We start from the raw sequence: 23,260 nt of genomic DNA, 5'->3' as shown, positions 1-23,260 counted from the left end.
CCTAATCCCATCCCGGCTCTGCCCAGGCGGAAGCAGCGCAATCAAAGCAACAAGGCTGGCCCGGGAACTAAGGAGTCGCTGGCTCCGGGCTCCTGACTCTGAATTTGAGCCAGAGAGTGTATATGTGCGGTTTCTGCCAAGTCAGGGTGACGGGCTGATGGCCGCGGAGTATAATGCGGCCGGGACGAGGCGTACCATCCGCCGGTAGTAGGCGGACATCGGGCGTAAGAACGTGGTTTTGTGTCGTGTCGCTTCCCAAATAGGTATACGTATGCCGGACGTTGCCATTTTCCAAGATCTCCTGCTCGATCCGGTACTCTCTGGAGTTGTCGGTGAAGTAACGACCTGTCAAGTCGGAGGCGAATTCTATTATTCCGTTAATCTGCTCCCAGTATTCAAATCTCCACTGGGGCCGGGGACCCAGCAGCTCGTGGGGGACGAATTCCGGTCGCCGCGCCCTCGGCGGGTTGACGCACTGCTGCTTCCAACCCATGATGACGCGTTTATCGAGACGGAAGATGGCGTCGGATCCATCGGACCCGCAGACATGCCCAGCCAAGGCGAAGAGGGCCACGAAAAAGGCAAGGAACCTCGTTCCCGAGAATACTGCTGCAGCAGCCAAGCAGTCAGCCCCAGGTCCTTCGGCTTGTTGCGTTGCTGAGCAAGCAAAGCGGGAATATCATCGCATGGGCGACTTACCAGAAGGGCGCCGCATCTTGCGCTCCTGCCTTGAGTGAAGTACGGAAACCTGCAAAAATATGCGGATGCTTCTTGCGGGCATTGGAAGCAGGGCGCGCGGCGAGAGAATTTATATTCAAACCAAACCAGCTGTTGGTATCGGCAAGGGGATGATGGCTAGGGCCCACATGTTGCAAGAGAGGTTCAAAGTCTATCTTGGCATGGTTCAAATCAACCGCATGTATAGCCTATTTCGTTGCATCGCATATAGTAGTTTTTACCATTCACTTGTCAACGGATTACCTGGGTGCTTGAAATCCTGAGACGAGGTCCATGCTTTCGTAGCCTTTGCTGCAACGTACATAGCTGATGTCGGCTTGTGCACGCGCATGATTCATCCGATATTCCCAGCAAAGTAAAGGCCGCGGAGCGCCTTCCCTGCGGTGGGCTTCTGTATTTCCAATCGGACTCTCCAGTCGGCTGATGACTCTGGCGACGACGGGTGACTCTTGCGGCTGGTCCCTCGGATTCCCCTTCTGGGGCCAGGAGTGTCAGGCCAAACACGCCGATTCGGGTCGGGCGGCGACCATTGGCGATGGGTGGGTAGTCGCGACGCTCGGCAGCGTATAGTGCGTGTAATGCTTGAAGCAGGGTTACGTTATGAAAGCATGGTGTCTCATCCTGCTGGGCCTGGGATCTGGAATTGAACATGCATCCATCCGAGGTCTGGGTGGTGTCTTGTACGCCTCAGGCACTACTTTCCTCGCGTATATTCAGGCGCCATGCTCTCCCAAGAGGTCACTGTGTACGGAGCACGCGAATCATATCCGAATGCGCGATATTCTAGAAAGTCTTTTTATTCAAGAATTCATGGCAAGGTATGCCTCTATGCTGAAAGTCAGTTTAGACACGAAATCGTACGGCGAGGACGCTTGTATGGAGAGATACATTGTTTTTTTTTTTTTTTTTTTTTTTTTTTTCATCGTTTTTACGCGCTAGGAAGAAAGGTACCCCTCCAGGTAAGATTCTATAAAGGGTGACCTCCACAATAGAGTGCACCCCTAAAATAACCGTCTCTGGCCAGGCTTTCATGGCGGCTCCGTTGGTTGCAGAATCTCGGTCCGTCCATAGGAACCTACCTCCTCCCCGGTAGCCCGGTAGGTCTCTATGACTACGTGGAAACTGGCAGCTAAATTAGGAACCTACCTACCTTTAGATAAGGTAGGTAGGTAGGTAGGTAGGTAGGAGGTAGGTACCTGAATCAAACACCGCAGTACTCCGTACATTCTGGTACCTAGGGGCATACGTCATCCTTCCTCTTTCCACTCCCCTCTACGGATATTCTTATTCTTTCCCCCTCCCAATCTCTTCCGCCCACTCTCTTCTGTGCTGCGCATGCTCCGTACTCCGTACTTTACTCGAGCTTGCTCAGCTGAGCGTTCGCAAGACCCGAGTCCCGGCAAGGCCGTGCAACAAGGCCCCGGATGGATGGCCCGGCCCGGCGCACGGGTGGGCTGCCACTCGGACCAGACGCTTCAAGCAACAGCAGAGCGGGCGGAGCTTGGCCCCTTGCCCCGTCGCTCCCTCGCATCTCGAGAGCCCGAGAGTCAAACTTGTTGACCGCACCGCGGCTGTCCCCGGGCTGATGACGTCCCGAGTCGAGCTGCCCATTGGCGAGTGGCGCATTGAGGAGCGCCAAGCGCAAAGACGCAAGACGCCGACGCAAGACGCCAAAAAGCCAAAACGCAACGGCGCCTGTTTAGCTGCCCAACCTCCCCATTTGTTTCCCCCCTCCCATATCCTATCGTCGTATAACGAACCCTCGCGGTTCTCAGACGGCGCAGGCTCAATCTTGCATCATCATCATCATCATCATCATGTCCTCGGTCTTGCGGGCGGGTCTTGGGAACAGCATCTCGAGACCAATGCGAAGAGCAAGGAGCGCGTCTCACGAGTTTGGCGGCGTATGTCGACTGCGTCGCGGGGCACGAGCGTACGCATCGCATCCGCCAGGCATCTTCTCCTAGCGCCCTGACGCTTGCGTTGTGCTGCGCTGGGGTTGGGTTGGGCTGGGCTGGGCTGGGCTGGGCGACGTCTGGTGCGGCTCAAGCTGGCTGGCACCTGCGCTCAATGGCTTCCGACTTCCAGCCCCCCCAATTAATGACCTGCCAGACCCAACCGCTCACTGGCCGCTCACTGCTCACTGCTCACTGCTCGCCGCTGGCCCTGCTGGCCCTGCTGGGCCTGATTGACCCGACCCGACCAGATTGGACGGACCAGCTTGACCCTTCCCAACCGTCAGCAGCCGCCAGCCGCCAGTCGCCAGCCGTCAGCCATCAGATTCAGCCATCCGTCACTCGGCCCCCTCCCCTTGTTTCTTCCATTGTTCCCCACCCCCCCCCACCCCCCCCCCCAACGTCCCCAGCCCTGGACTCTCCGATTGGCCAGAGCCCACCGCTGGCCCTGGCTCGTGCCTGCCTTGCCCTTTGGTTTTTATTTCTCCTGCCACCACCTTTTGACATCACCGCGTCTTTGGCGTGTCACTTTGTCGTGTTTTGGCCTTCTCTGCCTCTTCTGCGCCGCCCATCAACCCCCAGCCTTCGCCTCTTCCTCCCAGTCAATGCTCCCCCATCTGCCCGGATGCTGGCCCCTTCTCACCCGCATCCCGTTTCCTGCTCTGCTTCGGCTTTTTCTTTACCCTACCAAGCAGCTTGTGTCAGGCTTAATCCGTCCCTGCCTGCTGTCTTCCGGGGGTGAGCCATTGTGCTCTTGGCGGCCCATCTCGTGCAGCAAACCTCTTCACCACCAACCAGACGCCGCACCCTTGAAGCATTGACAGCGGCACCGGCACTGTCGCCGCTAGCCGTGTCCTGCTTTTCCCGTCGCTTTTTTTTTCGAGGCTGCGCATCTCCAATTGGCAGACTTTCGGCTTTCACGCCGGTCAAGCTCAAGGCTGCCCTCTGAAAAGATTGACACAGCCAACAGCCAACAGCCAAAAGCCAAAAGCCAAAAAGCCAGAGCGGAAAGCCGTCCTGCTAGCAAAACTTCAAGTCATCTGCTCCGTAAACGCAATAGCCACCGCCACAAGTTGGTGGTGAGCCCGTCAACTTGTCTCCCTCACGCCCGACCCCCGCGGCTTCAGGAGTCTTATCATCCCAGCCACCCGCACCTGTGATTTGCGACGCTGACGAGACATCCGAGCACGAGCCTGCCGCGCCTTACCCCAGGCAACGCCAGCAGCAGAAGCATTCGGCTTCGCTTCGCCATCGAGATCCAGAACCTGTCGAGAGGCAATCTACTCCAGCTTCGTCAACCCGACCATCGCTACGAAAAAGTCCAAGATTCGAGGGTGCCTCTACACCGAGCCCAGAGCCGCGCCAGGTCCACCTTGCCGCCGCCTCTGTCGGCTTCATCCCCAGTCCTCTTAGAGCTAGCCTGACTCCCTTTGCCAGGACTCGCCCGGACTCTTCCTGCACGGGACTTAGCTCCTCGCTTTTTGAAGACGGCGCCCGTCTGCGCGTCAAGGACCCCGCCGACTTTGACGATAGTCAAAAGCCTTTTGACGAAGAAGCTTCGAGCCAGCCCGGTTCCCAGCATCGGTCTGCGTCTCAATCTTGGTCTCGCCGCGGTCAACCCCAACCGCAACGAGCTGTACGAGTCTCCAAGAACACCCACAGTGCTGTCCTTTTTGCACTCGAGGCTCTTCGGCATCCCGATCCGTTCACGCCCGACGTTGTCGAGGAGTCCGCTGACATGGCTGACCTCATGGCTGCCACCAGCGGAGTTCCTCCTGGCGCTCTCACCAGCCACAGCACGACCGCCCCTCGTCGTCCCACGGCAGGGCCTGCTCCGACCAGCTCCCCATCCGGGATTCGGGGTCCTAGGATGATTATGCAGGAACGAGCGGCCAGAGAGGCCAGGCAACGGGCTGAGGCTGAGAAGCTTGCCTTGGAGCGAAACAGGGCAGAGCAGGAAGCGCAGGAAGCGCGCTTGCTGGAAGAAGCAGCAGCACGGCGAGGCAGTGCAGAAGACCCATCTGCTGGCGTTGCTGCCGAGCAGGGTAGTGGCGCCAGGTTACCATCCCAGCAGCTACAGGCAGACCCACGAGGCCATGGCCACGCCGCGCAAGAAACTTTGCAGAGTTTACGAAACACGGGCGCTACAACGACGGCCAAGACGTCAACGCAGCAGCAGCAGCAGCAGCAGCAGCTTGCTTCACGGCAACAGTTACAACCACCACCGCCCAATTATATAACCTCCAGTGGACGTCCACGAATCCAACAGCAAGCAACTGCCAATGCTGCCAAGGTGCCACGAGAGGGCGCTAGCCAACAGACTACTGAACGCGCCAAACCTATAAGCTCCTTCCCCCATGCTTTCGAGAGGTGGGAGACATTGTCGGCTCACTGGGAAGGTCTAACAAGCTACTGGATCAAAAAGCTGGAGCAGAACCAAGACGACATAAGCCGTGAACCGCTCAGCCAGCAGCTTGCGCGGCAGGTCACTGACCTCTCGGCCGCGGGCGCGAATCTGTTCCACGCAGTAGTGGAGCTGCAGCGACTACGAGCCAGCTCGGAAAGAAAGTTTCAGAGATGGTTTTTTGAAACGCGCGCCGAGCTGGAACGAGCCCAGGAGGTCAACGGCATGCTTGAAAAGGCTCTCGAGGGGGAACGTCGCGAGCGGGCCGACGCCATTCGCGACGCGGTGGACCATGAGAGAGGCTCATCCAAGGCGCAGAAGCAGCTGGCCGAGATGCGCAAGGAGCTCGCGATATCCAAGGAAGAAGCGCGACGGGCGTGGGAAGAGCTGGGGCGAAGGGAGCAGGAAGAGCGAGACCGGACTCTGTCGTTGCAGTCTGGCCACCCCACCATTGTCGGCGGCGTGCAAGTCGTCCCCATGACGCAAGGCGGCGGCGTCGTCAGCCGCCAGGGGACCGGCCGGGACGCCGGAGCCTATCCGGCAGAGTATGCGCAGGGCTATGCTCCCGAGCGCTCGCGGCCTGACCCCACGTCCCCGCAGCCGACCGCGGCCGGCCCGAGCAGCACGCATCAGGCAACCGGCCAGCCGTCCCACGCGGGCAGAGCCGGTGGTTCAGAGGGCGGATTCAGCGAAGGTGAGTACATTATGGACGCTGCCGGCAACTTTGTACTGGACTCTAGAGGCCGGAAAATCCCCTTGGTTGCCGCGCCGCCCTCTGGGCCCTCGGTTTCTGATCCGGAGGCAGACGACTACGACACCCCAGCGACGACGAACCCGCCGAGCGGGGGGCACGACCCTCCCGCCGCCTCGTCGACAGGCGACAGCCAATGGACCGGAGCGTATGCGAGTCCTCAAGACTATTCCGGGCAGGGCTACGGGACTCCCGGATGGGAGACTGTTCCGCGCCATCATCACCCGACCAGACTGAGCGACGTGATTGAGGAAGAAGACGAGCGGAGCCGCACGAGCGCAAGCCAAAGTCACAGCCGGGCCGGTTAGCCAAGAAAACGAGGAAAAGTCAATCGCTGCTGCCGCTGAACCACGGCCTCAGACGCCCAAAGGTCCCCTGCCGCCAAAAATATATATATATATATAAAACACGCCTGCTGTATATATAAAATATACACATGCTCCGCCTGCGTGCCCTACGCAACGTGCCACGGCAAGGGGCGTTTATATACGCGGAAGAAAAAAAAAAAGAGGACCCTTTCGCCTACTGCCCATACCCCTTTGCGCCACTCTTGTCCATCCATTCACTGGAACTTCTTCATGCACCCCTCTATGACCTTTTTTTTTTTTCCCTCTCACCCCTGGTCTTTTTCCTGTTTCCTATATTCTCGTTGCTTGCCGCTGCGTCCGTCGAGCCCGGGTTGGCCTTGTCACGACGGATTTCCGCTTTGCAGCTCATTTGCTCCTGCATCCGATGTTTTGGCTCCACGGTGGGCGGCGTGGTGGTGGTGGGAGTTGGTATGGCTTTGCTGTAGCTGTTGTAGCATAAAGGCTTAATACGATATGATTACAACGTGGGTGCGGCTGAGTGATGCGCGTAGTGGTTGGTGCAAGTGCGTCCGTGTCGTGTGCCGGGGCGGGAGAGCCGGGGCCGGGGCATTTGCTGCGTCGGATTGTTTCATGTTTTGGGAACATGGAGCGATTGCTTCGACGAATCAGCGATTTCCGTCTCTCCAAAAACATGGAACGCATTTGCTGCGTTTTCATCTACTCCGCGAACTTTTGCTTTCCAAAAAAACATGGAAAGCGAATTTGCCTCGCCTCGTCTATTCGGGGGTTTCTATCTCGTTTAAAACACCAGGCCCGTTTCTCGAGCGAGCACGCATCAACCAGCCTGGCAGACGGAGCCGTGGGACATGATTCCGCCGCTCATCAGCTTCTTGCGTGAGACTTCGACCTCTTCCAGCTCGAGCTTGGACCCCGCCGCATCCGCCATGATGCGATCTCTGTGCCAGGGGCCGACAAACATGCCCGCGGGGTCGGCCTGGTCGCGGATCTCTCGGAAGCGCTCCAGGTCGCTTCCGTACATGGCCTCGATGTCCGGGCGGCAGGAGTCAAAGTTCTTGGCCCAGTGGGGCCGGCCACCCAGGTCCTTCATCAGCCACTCAAAGGCTCGGTAGTACCGGTCGCGGCAGGGCGGGTCGCGCCAGTACGGGCGGTACAGCGTCGCGTTGAGGTACAGCGTCGGGCCGTCTTGCACGGTCGGATCCAGATACGGCCGAGGGTGGGACGTCAGGGTCGAGTCGCTGACGCGGACTTCGAGCGGGGCGTGGACGTACAGCCCTTGGGCGGAGAAGGGGATGCCGTGGGGGACGTAGTCGGGGTCGTCGGGGGTGAGGCGGTTGAGCCAGGAGCTGAGCCGCCGGAGAGCCTCGGGCCCCTTGTGCAACGGAATGGCCCATTCGTTGACGAATTGCGAGTAGAGGCAGTTGAGCAGCAGCGCCTTTCGGCTAGGCTGGACGCCGGAGCTGCTGGAGCCATTGGCGAAGCCGTACTGCATGCCGAAGACGAACCATTCGACCCACGGCAATATCCGAGGGACCAGCTGGGCGGCAAAGAGCAGGTTGTGGTAGACGTAGTACCCCAGCGACCCATCATAGTAGCTCACGGGGGGGTCCCGCTCAGGCTCGTCGGTCTTGTCTCCTCGCCACACCACGGCCCTCCTGGTGTGAGGGAGCCACCAGACCCTGACAAAGTCGCTCTGGCCCCACAGGTCAAGCGACCAGGACCTGAACAGCGCGAGGTCCGTGTCGATGGTCTGGCTCCATTTGAGGGAGAAGGCGGGCACGGCGCGAAACGTCAGCTCGGTGATGATTCCCAGCGCGCCGAGGGAGAGCAGGGCGGCGCGAAACAGCCGCGGCTCCGAGTCGGGCGAGCAGGCTCGGGTGCTTCCGTCGGACAGGGTGATTTTGAGCGACAAGATGTCCTCGGACATGAGGCCGTGGCGCAGGCTGCTTCCGTGGGTGCCTGTCGAGATTGCGCCGGCAATGGACTGCTCGTTGATGCTGCCGAGGTTGGGCATGGCGAGACCGTGGCGCTCGAGCTCCTCGCACAGCGCGTACAGGCGGATCCCGCTTTGCATGACCACGACGCCGGTTTCGGGGTTGACGGAGAGGATCTTGCTGAACCGGTCCAGGTTCACCATCCAGCTGGACGTGCATGTGATGCTTGAGGGCGAGTGGCCGCAGCCGGTGGTGACGATGCGCCGGCGACATTTGCGAGCAAGCGAGACGGTTTTTTCCACCTCGGCCAGCGACTCTGGCTGAATGTACAGCTCGGGCATGGACGAGAAGGTCCTTGCCCAGGTGCGGTGCACATGGTGGGCTTTGGCGCGAAACGGAATCCCGTCGTGGGCGGTTTGGCCCTGGCCCTGGCCCTGCAGCTCGGCTTCCACCAGAGGATGCATCGTTGCGCCGAGGGGACTTGGGGAGAAAGGGTATTATTTCCGGGTTCGAAAGAGCGTGCCTGCAATGGCTATCGAGGGCCGAGGCGCGGCACCTGTACTCCGAACGAGACAGTTGCTGGATTCACGCCGAGACGGAAGACGGGAACAAGACGAGATATCCGAGGAGAAGAGGCGGGCACACGATTGTCGGTGGAGAAACTGGCTGGCGATGGATCGAGCCGGGCGCAGCAAGGGTCTTTGGGGGGGGGGGGGGGGGGGGGCTTGTTTGCTGGATCAAGGCCTGTTCATGATGCCGCCATATCGCCTGGTTTGTCAAAAGAGAGAAGAAAAAAAAAAAAAAGAAAAAAAAAGGCGGTCCAAAAACTGCGCGTAAATCCGGCATGTGAAAAAAAAGAAGCTGATGGTAGCTGCTCACTTGTGGCACTCACTGTCATTGGTGGGGTACGGTGTGGGGTGGCAAAACCGGGCTGCAACACAACTCTGATGGGGGAAAAGCCAGGGAAGGCGCGGGTCTCGGACTCCAGAAGTGCCAGTGCCAGTGCCAGAGAAAAAAGAGACATGGAAAGAAAGACAACTGGACTGGCTGGCTGGTGGTCGCTTGGCGGGTGACTGCACAGTTTGTCTTGGGGCCGAGATGCTGGCCATGGCGGCCGCTTACAGCCGGGCGCACTCAATCGTCAGCGTCATGACTTTGGCGAGGCGCCAGTTGGATCAGGTTGGATTGAAGGGCATCCCAGTCGACGATCGGAAGGCGAATGCAGGATCTGGCGGCTGGGCTGGGCTGGGCGGCTGCCGGGCAGCTGCTGGGCTGAGCCAGGCACTGAGCTCCGAAAAGGCGCCGCCCCGTCCAGCCTGTTTGTTGTCTATAGGTCATCCAGCCCCATTCCGTGCAAGACAAGGCGGGGCCCAGCCTGCAGGCGGATCGAAACCATGGGAAGCATCACAGGCCGGTGCGCTTCACCAGAGGCGGTGAATTCCTTGCCAAGGGCAGACTTGAGTCCTCAATCCCCGAGTCGAATTCTTTTGACGCCGTCCAACATGCATTCCTCATGCCGAGCTATAAGGATTTCTGTTGGCGCCAACTGCATAGATTTGGATAAGGGGCGTCACTCCGCAACCAAGGCCCCGTTGGCTCAGTGGTAAAGCGTGTCACTAGTAATGACAAGATCACTGGTTCGATTCCAGTACGGGGCAGTCATTGTCTTTTTGCCTTCGGCCGCCTCTATTTCCCGTCTGTCATCTATTCACTCCTGTGATAGATGAAACTTATGCTTTGAGCTGCACCTGCACCTGCACCTGCATCACAGAAGCATCGACTACAACTGTCCCTTCTTTTAACCGACGTCACGTGTTCCCGCGCGACCCGGCGTGGAAGACGATGCTCAACTTGGCCTTTGTTGATGCGACGCGACGCGCAACAGTCACTCGCGCCGTGCCCGACAATGCCGACTACCACCAACAACCCCATACACAAACGGATGCATACCCTTCAACGCCTCTCAACGTCAGGTCCTCCCCCGTCTCCGTCCCCGAGGTCAGGTCTCGCAGCTCCGAGCTGTCGTGATGCCTGCCCCCCCCCCACGGCTGCCACAAACGGAAACATCATCAGCCCTGCATCGATCGGCACATCGCCCGGTTTGCCATGTCATGTCCCCGGCCGGGATGGTCAATCTCGCCCAAAGCAAACGGGCGCTCTTTTCAAAGCCGCCCTTGACTCACTTTGACCTCACCCGGCGCAATGGCACGCGCCCCCGGAGCCGCCCAGCTCCATTGACCCCCAAGCGCGCATCCCAGTCTAAACGCGATTCCTCCTCCCCACTCGACCCAACACCTCGCTACCCGTAGCCGCCCCCGTCCCGGAAAGTCGCAGGATCCCCCTCCGCCCCCGTCTCGAAAACCGTTCGCGCGTGGCTGAATCGCATCGCCCACCATGAGACAGGAGTTGCCGCCTCGGTAAGGGCCCGCCCACGTTGGTCTGCGGTCGCGGCACAAACTCACACCCGGGTCTGGTCTAGCCGGGGCGCTGCCCTCCAGCTGCGTGACGAGCTGGCCGTCGTCGAAACGGTCTTGGTGCTGCTCAAGTGGGTTGCCGAAGCCTGCCAGAGCCTGGGGAAATACCTAGAGAATATGCACCGCAAGGTAGTCTTCCTTACTACGTGCGTAAATCCTCCTTTCTATATGAATTCGTTGCTGAAAAAAAGCGTTGTTCTACCCACCCCCTCTCTCCCTTTGGGTATGAGTGCTAACCTACTGCGCAAGCCGATTCGAGACCCTCTTGTCCCTCGTGGAGCAGCTTCATAGCACCTTGGAAGTCGCCGTCATGAACACGGAACAGGACCAGGAACCGGATGGTCACGAGTAATGGGCTTTAAAGAGCAGGCCGTTTTCTGTTGTCCGGGCGATTCTTTAGATTGATTTTGCAGCGGGTGGGCCTGGAAGACTCCGGGGGCTTCAAAAGACACAGCTGGCGTTGGGAATTTGGAATGTATTGGTATCTCGGCTTACTCAAAATACAATCAAACGGGACAAGGGTAACCATCGTGTATGTAACGTAACGAGTCACTTCAGCTTCCCACCGTGACAGCTTTTGAAACAGACTCCGACTTGATTGGCGTGGCGGTGCCACTTGGATCCTCCGGCGTGGGCTGCTCACCCACGAATACAGGCTTTAGCTTCTTCCCCGTGACAATCAGCTTGATGACCTTGGTCAACGTCTGTCGACTCTCCCACGCCGGGTACAACCCAACGGCGATGAAGGAGCAAAAGATCCAGATGATGCCGACGACTACCCAGCCCGTGAAGAATGTCTTGGAAAAGATGTAGCCTGATCCGTACAAGGGCATGGGCCAGAGGACCAAGAAGATAAGAGCCCTAAAAAGGGGGGTTGGTGTCAGTTAAAGGCAGCTTGTGCAGAGTAAAGAGGCAAGCACTTGGAGCTCTTTTTTTTTTTTGTTTTCCCTTTTTTTTCCTGTTTTAGGTAGAGAGGGGGATGGTTGACTCCTTTCTCTGTAAACTAGAGGAGGGGGGGACAGCAACATACATGAGTGTCGTAATGATGCAGGCAATCTTGAATGCCTTGTTAAGCTTGTGCTGCTCCTTTTCGAAACTCTCCCGACTCGTCGAGATTTCCACTTGCCGCTGGGCTTCGGCGTCGAGGCCCGAATCTTCAACCACGTCGTGGTCGTCGGCTTTGCGAATCTCCATCATGGACCTCCAGTCATACTTGTCCTGGCCAAAGGCCAGAGTCAAGGCGGGAACCAGGACCACCGGAGACAGCAGCGCCGTCACGTTGCCCGCGAGCATGGCGTCGTTGGAGCCCGTGCACGCGACGTCCAGCGCACCGCACGTCCTGCTAGCGGTGGCCAGCCAGGCGGCAATGGCGCAGGCCGTGCCGACAATGGGCGAGACGGCGGCGGCCCAGCGGTTTTGTCCGTCCCAGAGGAGCGTCAGCGTCGCCGGAATCACGGCCGCGGAGATGAGGACGCCCATGAGGAGATACAGGTAGCCCATGGAGATGCCGTTGTACCACAGGCCGATGGAGATGCAGCAGATGACGGAGGAGTAGGCAACCATGCAGACGTGCGACATGCGGACGAGGCGCTTCCCGGTGGCCTTGGGGTTCACGTAGGTTCGGTAGATGTCGTACGTGAAGATGGACGAGGTAGCCACCAGTTCCGAGTTGAAGGCGGATGTGACGGCGAGGAAGACCATGATGAGCGTTGCGACGGCGCCGCCCTTGCCGAGCAAGGCCACGGCGGCGTAGGGGAGAGCCAAGCCGGCCGACACCTCGTCTTGGCTCATGCGGTGAGGATACGTGGGGAACCTAGGGTTCGACTCGAGGGCCAGGGCGGACAAGCCGAGGGTCGTGGCCGTCAGCCAGGGGATGGCGAACCAGGCGAGACCGCCCATGATGTATCCCGGCAAGGCATGGACAGGGTGCGCCGCAATGGCCTTGTTGTAGTAGCCGTTGTCGAGGAAGACGGTGCCAAAGTTGCCGACAATGTTGATGACGAAGAAGGTGGCGCCGCCCTGGGAGCGCATCGTCAGGTAGCTCCCGTCCTTGTTGCCGTCCACGGGATGCGCCTTGGCCCCCTCCACCAGCAAGTCGTACACCTTGGACGGGCTGCCGAGCAGGTCCGACGTGCCGTACGCCGTCAGCGCAAAGGTGATGATGATGACGAAGAGCGCAAAGCCGTGGATGTAGTCGGTGATGAAGGCTGCCTTGAGTCCCCCGATAAACGTGTAGGCCACGACGGGGATGGGCATGAGGAAGATGGCAGCCACGGCATGGACTCCGGTCAGGGCATTGACCGTCGCCGAGCCGCCAGCAATGAGCATGAGCGAGACGAGGACGTTTGTGATCAAGCCAAAGGTCATGAAGGTGAGGTGGGCAGGCGCGCCGTACCGGGCCTTGATGGCCTCGAGGAAGGTGTGCGCGTTGGGGGCTCTCTTCTTGAGCGTGATGGCCAAGGTGGCAAAGAGGAGTATTTGCACGGTGGCCCCGGAGGCGTACCAAAACGGACCAGAGACGCCGTATCGGTAGCACACGCCGGACGACTGGAGGAGAGTGGCAGCCCAGGTCCACGAGGAGACGACGGCGGCGGCCACGATGCCCGACTTCATGGTCCGGCCGGCCGTGTTGAACATTTCCGAGGTTTGCACCTGGTTGTTGAAATGTTTGAGGACGTGGGTGAGGGCGATCATGAAGAGGGCGAAGGCGAAGCCGACGCCCAAGACGATGCCATAGCCAAAGCCCTGGCTGAGGGCTGGGCCAGAAGACGACATTGCCGTAGACGCTCGCACGCTTGAACCCCTTCAAGGTCCTTCAAGGTAGACGGCGAGACGGGACGGAAGGCGACAAGGCGAGAGCCTATCGGAGGTGAGACCCGACGAGAAGACGTCCCTCCCTTGTCCCGCAAATGATTCTCTTGAGCGCAGCGACAAAGAGTTGAAGACGGGGAGTCGCCCTTGCCGTTTGAATGTTGCCAAAGGAAACATTGGAGTTGGAGCAAGGCTTTAAGAAATGTAGGTAGTCACGACAAGAGCGGCCAATGGGTTGGAGAGCCGCCCGCTTCAAGTCTAATCCGTCTGATCCGCACCATGTACCCCCGTATGTCGGCGTTGGAGAGTCGTCAGAGATAGGCTTATCTCGGTGGTGGACGTGGACGACATGCGTCCAGCTTCCCTTGTTGAGCGGTTTGCGGAAACGACTCCATCTCACACGACGCCATTGCCACCATGAAGGAGCAGGGGCCGTCGGTCGACGGAGATCTGGAAGAAAAGCCCTCGTGGCAGATGCGGATGCGGATGCGGCTGCGGCTGCGGCAAGGAACAAAATTCAGGGCCATTGTCGCAGATGGGGGGAATATGATGCCCGCAGAAAACCGAGGAGTCGATTGATCATTGGGGCGGCTGCGTTCTGCGCCTCTCTGCTTTGCAGAAGCAGAATGCAAGAGTCGTCGCCCCAGGTCTGACGCGCGAAAAGAATGGTTCTCATTGGTGGGGTGTTGGTGGTGGTGGTTATCAATGGAACCTCCTGATAACATTGAAAGTGATATTGATTCGTTTGATTCGTCTAAGTGGTTTCGATAGCAAGGGGATAGCAGGCAACTTGACAACTCCACAGTGGATTGGCCAATGACGGCGCAGGCTGGTCTCTGGCGCCAACCAGGCAGCATGAAGTCAATCAGCGCTCTTATCAGGTACACTCCGTCACCAATAGCCAGCGTCCCCCCTCGACCTTTGGCTGGCTGCTTCGCTTATCTGTTGCCCTTGCCATTCGAGATGGCCAGACCATTTCAATGAGTCTGTTTGCACAGTCAAACTACCGAGTACGGGGTACCGAGTACGGAGTACAGAGTACAGCTTACAAGGCAACTGCCAAGAGACGTGAATCACACGCGTCATGCTCATGAGTCCCATCGTAAGAGTGAACTGCGAGGTTTTTAAACATAGGCTTGCCATCAATGTCTTCTAGAGGCTACCAACTTCAACTCTAGGGGTATGGTATCTAGGCTTTTTGCGCAAAACCGACGGGGGAAAAAAAAGGGAGGCGTGCGTGCTCATGCGTACTCTGCGAGCGGATTATGCCCCGCGCAGAGTGTGCAACGTCTGGTGCATCCCAGAGTCTGGATATCCATCCAATCCAGACCCTCAGCGTCGCAGACCATCATCGTTTGCCTCTCCTCCGTCGCTCCGTCGCTTCGTCTCGTCCAACAATCCCTCTTCAAACAGCGCTGCCCAGCGACCCGCCAGGTCCTCCAGGTCCCAGCCGATTGCCGAATCGGTGCCGACTTCTGACGCGACCGACGTCACCAATCTGCCGTCGAGGCCGCACGGGACGAACCGAGCCCAGGGATTGACCGCCTCGCTTCCCGTCACCGGGATATCAATGTTGACAGCAATGCCCAGGGCAGTCACGTATCGTCGGTGATGCACCCCCAGAGCGGCAATCTTGCGCGGCTGTCCAGCGCATGCAGAGACCCACACGCCGGGCTCGTCGCCGACAACGTAGGTTGGGATGCCAAAGAGCTCGGACAAGAAGCGCTGCGTCGTCGTTTCCAGGTGGTTCGCGTACGAGGCAACGCCATACTTGGGATACAGCGGGGAGTGCATGTCCAAAACCGGCCAAAGCACCATCTGGCCAGGGCCGTGATAGGTAGTCAGCCCGCCGCGGTTCGTTTTCTTCACCAAAGGGCAGAAGCGCCGTGAAAAGGGGGGGCGGCGATGCGGCAAGCTAATCTCCAGCGTCTTCTGCAGGCGGGACATCTGCTCCGGCGCCAGGTGTTCTTGTCGACGGCCCAGCGTAAACACGGGAGCGGACTCGAACGAAATCAGTCGCGGCTTGGGACTCTTCCATGCAGGAATAGATGCCTTTTGCTCCTCGGGCATGGCCTTCCAGCAGAGGAACCTGGTGCGATGCTCCTCCTGGGCGGCTTCAGCCTGGTCATATGACACCAGGCCGGCCATCAGTTCCCTTCCCTTCAGGTGAACATGCTCCAGTAGTGTTGAACTGCCGCTCGCGTATGTCCGGCTTTGATGGGACGACGTGTTTGCCGCATCGCCGGCTTGGGTACGACGGGACGGCCAGCTGGGTCGACTCGAGTACCGATTTCCACGAGCCGCCTGTGAAGTCGCACATGCGCAGCATCGCAGAGGAGCAACGGGTTGCATCATTCGGGAAGCATGGACGGCGTGGACATGAGCGTAGATGGAGGGTGCTCTTGCACAGCGAATCCCGATTGCTGGCAAAGGGTGTTGCGAGGTTGCGGGTGTTGAGTCAGAGGGAGAAGTTCAGAATGCTTTGGAGGGGGGGGGGAGAGACTGGAAGCTTGTCGCCGCCGGGTGACGCCTGGCATGCCAGCTGGCTGCTATAGCGGGCAGTGGTGCTAACCAAATCCCCGGCCTGCTACATACATATATAGAGCCAACCAGACCGAAGCTTTTCGCTGGTAATGTCCATGTCTGGTTGAAGCAGCAGAGTAAACAGGATGCGTCAATGCGAGAATGGCGGCATTGACAGGATCATCAGCACCACATGTGCGATGAAGAGTTGTCAGGCTCCTCTTGTTCCCAGCAACCAATGCGTCGCTTATTTCCATTCTCTGAAGGGGCAAAAAAAAATAACTTGGACTTTTCTCTCCGCAGCCGCAATTACCGCCCCGTTCAACTGGTGCTGGCTACCCTACGTGAATTCATCAAGCTGTGCTCTTACCTGTCTGGAAGCAGATTCGCCTCAGAAAGCTACCCGAGGTTGAGGGCTTAGTCCAGAGTCAATTAATTACCTGTTTCAAATGGTCTAGTTCGTTTGCACAAGGTTCAAGCTTGACGTGGACTCGTGGAGCAGCTATCTATCGTTCAACAACACCTTGCCAACTGCTACTTTACTAAAAATGGGTTACCTTCACAAGGGAAATAGAGCTTGCCGATGCCACACGTGGTACCACTCGTATATTGCATTGAGTCTGCTGTATGTCTTTGCAATAAATATGTACATATACAGGAAAAAAGCAGGATAAGAAAGACGACGAAAGAAAGGGAAGCAAATCGTCAGGCAATGAATGTGTTGTAATGAATATGGCTATAATATCCAAAACCGAAGTCGTCTTCATCAATCATCTGTGATGCGGTCGCGTGGTCTAGTGGTATGATTCTCGCTTAGGGTAACACCCCGAGTAAGCTTGCGAGAGGTCCCGGGTTCAATCCCCGGCGCGACCCTTGAAGGACTTGTTTTTGCTCATGATAGATTATTTTTTTTTTGGCTGTAGCAGCAGTTACGAGACATTTATTTGCCCGTCAAAGTAGTTCGAGAAGGTGAAATGCGCTGTAAACTAGACTGGCCATGCGAGTATTCAAAGAGTAGTTTTGGCCGTGTTGTTTGTTGATGAAGCATGATATCATGATAAATGCGATTTATCTTCGTTCTTCCCAGATTATCTAGCCAAGTTGGTCATTAGTCACTGCAGAGAGACTAGGCTTGAGATATTTACTTTTACTACATGTGCCTCCTTCCTCGGTCTCGAAAATGCAAATTCCATGCGTAACCCACTCGCTGAAGCTGTTCTCTTTTTAGCCAGGGGAAAGAAACAGTTAGCAGCAGACCAAGGCGGGAGTGCCTCCGTCATGAATCTTCAGACAAGTCTGTCCCGACAGTCCATGGGAATCCGGCGAAAGGGTTTATGTTTGGTCATTAGCCGGTGAGTTCACGATATGATACGGTGACGGCGCATAGCCAAGTGATACCCCAAGACACTGGTGAATCCCGGTAACCACCAGCGCATCACCGAATCCCAGTGACATCACGATTTGCGTCTTGTAGCTTTCCCTTCCTCCTGAATACGGCACGGTTCCCTTATCCCGGGATGAGTTCTTTGGTAGACAACGGAGAATGGCGTACCAGCACCACTCATGTAAGGACGTGGATTCCAACAAATACAATACCTATCAGGTTGCATCACGTACTAGGGCTGGACAGCTCTCAAGTTCCCACCGTGTGCTGGCCAATTTTTCCCAAGCTTCTTGCCACTTCTGCCTTTCTCTGTTACCCTCCGCGTCAACTACACTTCCACATTTCTCCTCCCCAACACCCCCTTTGCCTATTCTCCCATGCGCCCGATATGTGCGTTTCTAACGGGGCCGTGATAGTTTCAATGTAAAACTCATCAGTTTGTAAGTGGCTAGCCACTGTCCATATTGCGAACCATGATGCACGAGGCGTGGCGTGAGAACAGCAGCCTCTGTAGGCACAATGGTATCACTTGTACTCAGACGGGCGCAGAAAGCATGCGTGGCGACAAGTGAGCTAAAACCTAGACCATTTTATGAAGAGGAAGTGCCGGATCATCGTTGTAGTCTGAGATATGGTGATTGTCTCGTATCTGCCTTCGTCTCTAGTCCCTGCCTTTCACGGCCGCTTTTTTACAATTATCGGAAACAGACTTGCAAGAGGAGAGCGTCAAGAACACGAGAGATTCCGCCGTGTAAGAGACCTTTCGCATCATCTCATCACTTGTACACAGACAATACCAACACTGACATCTCGATATTCAGCGACGTGGGCCAACAGCATGGCAAATGCTGCGGAAACGGCCAGTTAGTCGGCCTGATTTGAGGTAGAATGAGGGCGGCATCCAGGCAAATGTAAACATGAGTGCGATGCTCGACAATCAGGTAGCACTGATCGTCTAGCTACTGAATACGAAGCCTCAGGGAAAGGTGATTTCGCTTGCGACGATTTCGCGGGTGCGGTGATGTGACTAGCAGGAGTATGCTGGCACGGAGAGCACGGCCGGGTTGCCAGACAAAGAAATGCCATTGAAGGACCTTAGCATCACGTGGAAATGCGCACAGTGAGCGAAAAAGCAACATGTCGCAAAATAAGGTACCCGTCTATCATCTCAGTGGTGAGATGGCCGAGTTGGTTATGGCGTCAGGTTAAGGTTACCTTAACGTTAACATCCTGATGGAGCAATCCTCCTGGGTTCGAGTCCCAGTCTCATCAAAGATTTTTTTGTGGTTTTTTTCTTTTTTAAAAAAAAAAAAAACTTTTTTAAATCCCTTTGTCTTGGCTTTTGTTTATTCATTTATTCATGTTTCTTTTACACACCGTGTCATTGAGGGTCTGCCAGCGTATGCTTACCAGACACATGCGAAGATATGTGATACGGAATGGATTTGCAGCTTTATGCATGTTCGTCGCCAGACTCGAGTCCGGGAAGGACTTGCCCCACTCTGCCCGCACGTTCCTTCCCCTGCCCCTCCACCGACAGCTGGTCGCTGGTTAGCAATTTATTTATACTCGTTTCTGATGACGCCAGCCTCTTTTGACAATCAACCAACTCCGTACCCCGTTAGTTTCCTGGACCTGAAGCTGCGGCCGTTCTGCGACTTCCCACCTCCTAGCTTCCTCCTCCGCGACACATATCGGCTTGAGAGAAGATAGCTCCATCGCCGTTCCTGTACGTGCCCAAGCTGTGCTTTGCCTGGTTTTTTGATTCGACGCGATCTGCAACACCATGATACCATACCACCCACTCTGGGTGCTGCCGCACAACCGGCCCCCCGCCCTTGCAGTTGCAGGTGCAGTTGCTGTTGGGCAGGAACCATGCTGATTGGATAGACGAAAAAAATAACATAGAATAGGCCCATCCGCCCTTCAACTTGGACATTTCTATTTCTCGACACCGATTCTGCAGGAGGGGACTATTTGAAAAAAAAAGAAGGAAAAAGAAGAAAAAAAAAAGAACATGGCGGAAAAGGCAGAGACACCGATTTCCCGGGAGAAGCTCGAAGGTGTGCCATGATGCGACAGCCGGACTCATGCTTCCGAAGCATGGCGGATTGACACGAGGAGTGCTAACTCTTTGCCAGCTCAAATCAAGTCTGCCGACATGGTAAGGCCATTCGAGGGCGAACTCGTAGCGATGATGTCGACAAAATGGCTGACGCCCCCCGGACACAACAGACCGAGGAGATGCAGCACGAGGTCGTCGATGTTGGTACGCAAATACCCGTTCGGTCAGACGGCGTGAGGGGAGGGGGGCCCAGCATGGCGCACGAATAAAAACTGACAGTGACGGGTGCAAACAGCCCAGGAGGCCATGTCCAAGTTCACCATTGAGAGGGTATGTCGCTGCTGGAAAGCGCGACCTTATGGCAACGACAGATGGCTGATGCTGCAAGCTGGACTAGGACATTGCCCAGCACATTAAGCGCGCAGTTCGTACATCCCCTGTCCATGGAAGCCGAGAAACCCCTAGCTATCCTCGCTCAAGCAACCCGTGATCCGCGCCCACTAAGAGGAAAGCAGTTTGACGAGCGAAAGGGACCGAACTGGCACTGCATCGTCGGCCGAAACTTTGGCAGCTTCGTGACTCATGGTACGTTGTCTCCCGCTCCCTCCGCCTGTTGAAACGTTTCTGTGCGGTGGTCCCGTGTTTTTTTCTTTCTTTGGTGCCGAGTCCTGACTTTTTTTTTTGCGGCAGAAACCAAGCACTTCATCTACTTCTACCTCGGCCACTGCGCCATTCTTCTCTTCAAGACGCAATAAAGACAACTGCCAACCCGCACCGCTCGCTGCGCAATGGGGAAAGAGCGCCATATTAGGGCACGACTTTGCAGGTTGTTGGGCCGCCAGATCGGATGATGCTCGTTCGTGAGCATGGTCCTTTTCATCCACCGTCGTTGCTCGATGTCATAGCAACGAGATTGCTGGTTAAGGGGTGGCTAGAAAAGTATGAAAGTAGGGAGAAGATGAGAGAAAAAAGGGGATGAGTACTCGTCAATATTGATGGAAAGCCAGCGGTGGGTGAGTTGGTTCATGGATACTGTCGTTTAGTGTCGCGAAAGAATGAAATGGGGCTTTGCTACAGATACCCTCGCTGGCTGTGTCGTGAAGAATGACAGGCTTTGCTACGGATTCTCTTGCTGGCTGACCCATTCCGATTCATGTCCCTCTGAAGTCGTGTCACGCCGTCTCATCCAAGCTCTCGTGGTGATGGTGATTCCACGGCACTCGATTCATCCTGCCTGCCGGCTGCTTGCCAACCCGTCCCGTCGTCCATCTTTGCCTCATCCTCACACTGACCCCGCCACGACAACGCCATGAGCAGCAGCGGGGGCGGGCACAGCATACCCACGATGCTCACTCAAATCGCAGCTGGCTTCGAACCCCCCCCCCCACAGAAGCACCCACGGCTGCGCGACTCGACGCTGGTCCTCCCATCCATCAACCCTGAAACTGTCTTCTCCTCTGCAGCTTGGGCGTGAACGCGGGGAGCACCGGTTTCTGCAGCGGGCCATACCCGCCAGCCGCAGAACGTGCCCATCTGCCATGGCAGACATGGCATCTCCAAGCCGCCGTCTGCGGGACGCACCAGGCGGCCACCGGCTCGAGCGTCTGGGAATTGGCGCCGCGTTCAAGATTGCTGTCCTGCCCCTCCGTCGCATCAGCACCAGCCCCGGCCGTGGCGGGCCTTTTACTTATTCAGGCACCTTTCTGCAGGCACGGGCGAGGGTTGGCAACTCACTCCGGAGCCCGTACTCGGGCATAACGTCGCGGCTGGGGCAACAACAGCAACCATCCAAACCGGGTCGCGTTCTACGTTTGGCGCGGAGCACGGAATAGACTAAATTAATGTAGTAGCCCCATAGTCTTGACCTTTGGGGCCAGACCCAGCTAGCGGCCCTGTTGGAGGCAGCGCGAGCCGCGGAGGAATTCGTGGGCCCAGCTTCTCCATATAGCTAGCTGTCTTGAAATAACCAAGTCTCTTTTGCTCATCCGAATCAAAAGGGATGGGGGGAGGGGGGAAGGAGAAGGCCCATGGTTTATTACAAGACAGCCGAGTAGAAAAGCTAGCCCACGAATTTCCTAGGGCGGTAGGTAGTATGCCCTTCTCCGACTGGCAAAACGCACAAAGGGTAGGGAGCACGAGGCATGACGTGACGTCGTGTGTCCAGCAGGCCCCAAGCCAGCCAGGCCCGCGGCCGTAAGACCCGAAGCACTGTTTTTTGTCGGGTTTTGTCTTTTTTTGTCTGTTTTTGTCTGTTTCTGTTTTGCCTGCGGTCGCCCATTCGAGTCGACAGGGGGGTGCACGTACGCACCCAGAAGCAAAGAAGGGTGGCAAGGTGCGACAGCGCAGAGTCGTGCTATTTCGAATTCTAAATATAGAGCTTCTCGTGGGTGCAATCAGGCGTTGCCCATGGAATAAATGCCGACGTCTTACGGGCGTTCTCCCCCAGCAGCTGCGTGGTGCCACCTGATGCTCGGTTTCGCCGTGCTGGGGCGCCGCGCTGGGGGCCGCCGTGCAGGGTGCAGCTGCTGAAACATGCCCGTCGCCTTGTTGCCCGGGGACACCAGTCGAGGGCACACGACTGACTCAGCTTTCCGTTGGGCTGGGTTCGTCGGCATGTATAGATAGCAGACTGGAAGAGTGCGTGCGTGCGTGCGTGCGTGCGTGGAAGAAGGGCGGCCGGGCCGGCCGGCGGCAGGCCTCGGCTACGGAGAACTTTAATCGCCTGCTGAAACGTTGTTGCTGTTATCCGGGAAAGGCCAGGGGCGGGCTGCGGGGGATTTGACGCGCTCTGCTTGCTGGGGGTTGATTTGACGGCCCAATCCATGAGCAGATCACCTCCGAGGGACTCGGTAGGCCTCTGCGGCCCTCTGCGCTCTGCGGTTGCTGTGCTCGGGGATTACCGTCATCAATTCGGAAGAGCCTGGTGATGCCTTGATCGGCCTCATCTGACGCAGGGCTGACTAACGAGGGGCCTGGCGCAGCGCCTAGGCCCAATTAGACCGACCTGCAGCGGGCCGTCCGGTGCCAATGGGGTGGGGGGGGGGGCAGAAGCCGCCATTGCCAGTTGGCACTTGGCACTTGGCTGGCACTTGGCTGGCACCGGGCAGGTAAACTGGGCACAGGGCACTGGGACTATCATTGACGTCTCCCAGCCTGAGCCGGGCGTCCTTTACGAGCCAGTTCTCCAGCTTGATTATGCGACGTGCAGGTCCAATCCATTTTGCATGCTGAAGCCATCCCCGGTGGCAATGGTTGGTGACTGGTCATTTGTCAAGCGTTGCTGCCCGCTTTCCCTATAGGCCTGATGCCAGCGATTGACAACAACAACAACCTACCTATGTAGGTAACTATAAGACCTTGAATAGAAAGTTAAGGTCTCTGGGCTTCTACTCTACTCTACTGCACTCCGTACCCATCAATCCAATCCCGCCAGAGTGGGGTTTGCCTCGAAACCGTGGCGCCACCGGTGGAGAGGGGATGCGATGGACAAGGACAATTGGCTCGGCTCGCCTTGGGCTGGGCATTGTTTCTGCCATGGACATGGACGCCAGCCCTCTGTTGATAGCTTAGGTAGCTACCTACGGAGTAGCTGGCTGGCCCTTTCATCTGGCCTTGGTTGGATGCCTAGTCACAGTCACTGTGGTGTGTTTGAGTCGAGTACGGAGTACGCAGTATGCAGAACTACCTAGTCAAAGCTGTCTGCTCAACGTATCGCGTTTCTCTGCCATGTCTGCACGTTTGCCGGTGCAGCAAGCTCAGTCGAATGCTTCGTCTCCGCAGCTCCATATACACCTACATATGCACCTGTCATCCCTGTCATCCCCGTCATCCCAGCCATACCAGCCATACCAGGTAACCCAAGGTTTAGTTTTAGGCTGCAGCTCATCTGTCTCCA

At 57.1% G+C, this 23,260-nt stretch overlaps 8 protein-coding genes across 8 annotated transcripts; 3 read left to right on the top strand and 5 right to left on the bottom strand.

Annotated features, from left to right (window-relative positions):
- Positions 1 to 67: 67 nt before the first annotated feature.
- UV8b_02228 (uncharacterized protein) lies at positions 68 to 715 on the bottom strand (the record flags this gene model as incomplete). Its single annotated transcript, XM_043139726.1, has 2 exons — positions 68 to 609; positions 700 to 715. 2 exons carry the CDS (start codon positions 713 to 715, stop codon positions 68 to 70), a joined length of 558 nt encoding a protein of 185 aa, XP_042995660.1.
- Positions 716 to 3,318: 2,603 nt separating this feature from the next.
- Positions 3,319 to 6,156, top strand: UV8b_02227 (uncharacterized protein; the record flags this gene model as incomplete). Its single annotated transcript, XM_043139725.1, has 3 exons — positions 3,319 to 3,431; positions 4,131 to 5,791; positions 5,903 to 6,156. The coding sequence occupies 3 exons, from the start codon at positions 3,319 to 3,321 to the stop codon at positions 6,154 to 6,156; spliced, it is 2,028 nt and encodes a 675-aa protein (XP_042995659.1).
- An 835-nt stretch (positions 6,157 to 6,991) lies between these two features.
- On the bottom strand, positions 6,992 to 8,572 carry UV8b_02226 (uncharacterized protein; the record flags this gene model as incomplete). Its single annotated transcript, XM_043139724.1, has 1 exon — positions 6,992 to 8,572. The coding sequence occupies one exon, from the start codon at positions 8,570 to 8,572 to the stop codon at positions 6,992 to 6,994; it is 1,581 nt and encodes a 526-aa protein (XP_042995658.1).
- A 670-nt stretch (positions 8,573 to 9,242) lies between these two features.
- On the bottom strand, positions 9,243 to 9,446 carry UV8b_02225 (uncharacterized protein; the record flags this gene model as incomplete). Its single annotated transcript, XM_043139723.1, has 1 exon — positions 9,243 to 9,446. The coding sequence occupies one exon, from the start codon at positions 9,444 to 9,446 to the stop codon at positions 9,243 to 9,245; it is 204 nt and encodes a 67-aa protein (XP_042995657.1).
- A 1,056-nt stretch (positions 9,447 to 10,502) lies between these two features.
- Positions 10,503 to 10,934, top strand: UV8b_02224 (uncharacterized protein; the record flags this gene model as incomplete). Its single annotated transcript, XM_043139722.1, has 3 exons — positions 10,503 to 10,525; positions 10,588 to 10,728; positions 10,832 to 10,934. 3 exons carry the CDS (start codon positions 10,503 to 10,505, stop codon positions 10,932 to 10,934), a joined length of 267 nt encoding a protein of 88 aa, XP_042995656.1.
- Positions 10,935 to 11,136: 202 nt separating this feature from the next.
- On the bottom strand, positions 11,137 to 13,357 carry UV8b_02223 (uncharacterized protein; the record flags this gene model as incomplete). The annotated part of the gene is made up of 2 exons (XM_043139721.1): positions 11,137 to 11,443; positions 11,613 to 13,357. 2 exons carry the CDS (start codon positions 13,355 to 13,357, stop codon positions 11,137 to 11,139), a joined length of 2,052 nt encoding a protein of 683 aa, XP_042995655.1.
- Positions 13,358 to 14,725: 1,368 nt separating this feature from the next.
- UV8b_02222 (uncharacterized protein) lies at positions 14,726 to 16,034 on the bottom strand (the record flags this gene model as incomplete). The annotated part of the gene is made up of 2 exons (XM_043139720.1): positions 14,726 to 15,816; positions 15,989 to 16,034. The coding sequence occupies 2 exons, from the start codon at positions 16,032 to 16,034 to the stop codon at positions 14,726 to 14,728; spliced, it is 1,137 nt and encodes a 378-aa protein (XP_042995654.1).
- Positions 16,035 to 19,317: 3,283 nt separating this feature from the next.
- On the top strand, positions 19,318 to 20,120 carry UV8b_02221 (uncharacterized protein; the record flags this gene model as incomplete). Its single annotated transcript, XM_043139719.1, has 7 exons — positions 19,318 to 19,363; positions 19,442 to 19,464; positions 19,536 to 19,569; positions 19,661 to 19,695; positions 19,763 to 19,789; positions 19,881 to 19,950; positions 20,056 to 20,120. 7 exons carry the CDS (start codon positions 19,318 to 19,320, stop codon positions 20,118 to 20,120), a joined length of 300 nt encoding a protein of 99 aa, XP_042995653.1.
- Between the last annotated feature and the right edge of the window lie 3,140 nt (positions 20,121 to 23,260).

Source organism: Ustilaginoidea virens, chromosome 2 (genome assembly GCF_000687475.1).
Source record: "Ustilaginoidea virens chromosome 2, complete sequence".
NCBI classification, from domain to species: Eukaryota; Fungi; Ascomycota; class Sordariomycetes; order Hypocreales; family Clavicipitaceae; genus Ustilaginoidea; species Ustilaginoidea virens.
Note: the sequence above shows the minus strand (reverse complement) of the source record. Positions and strands in the feature narration are given on the sequence as shown.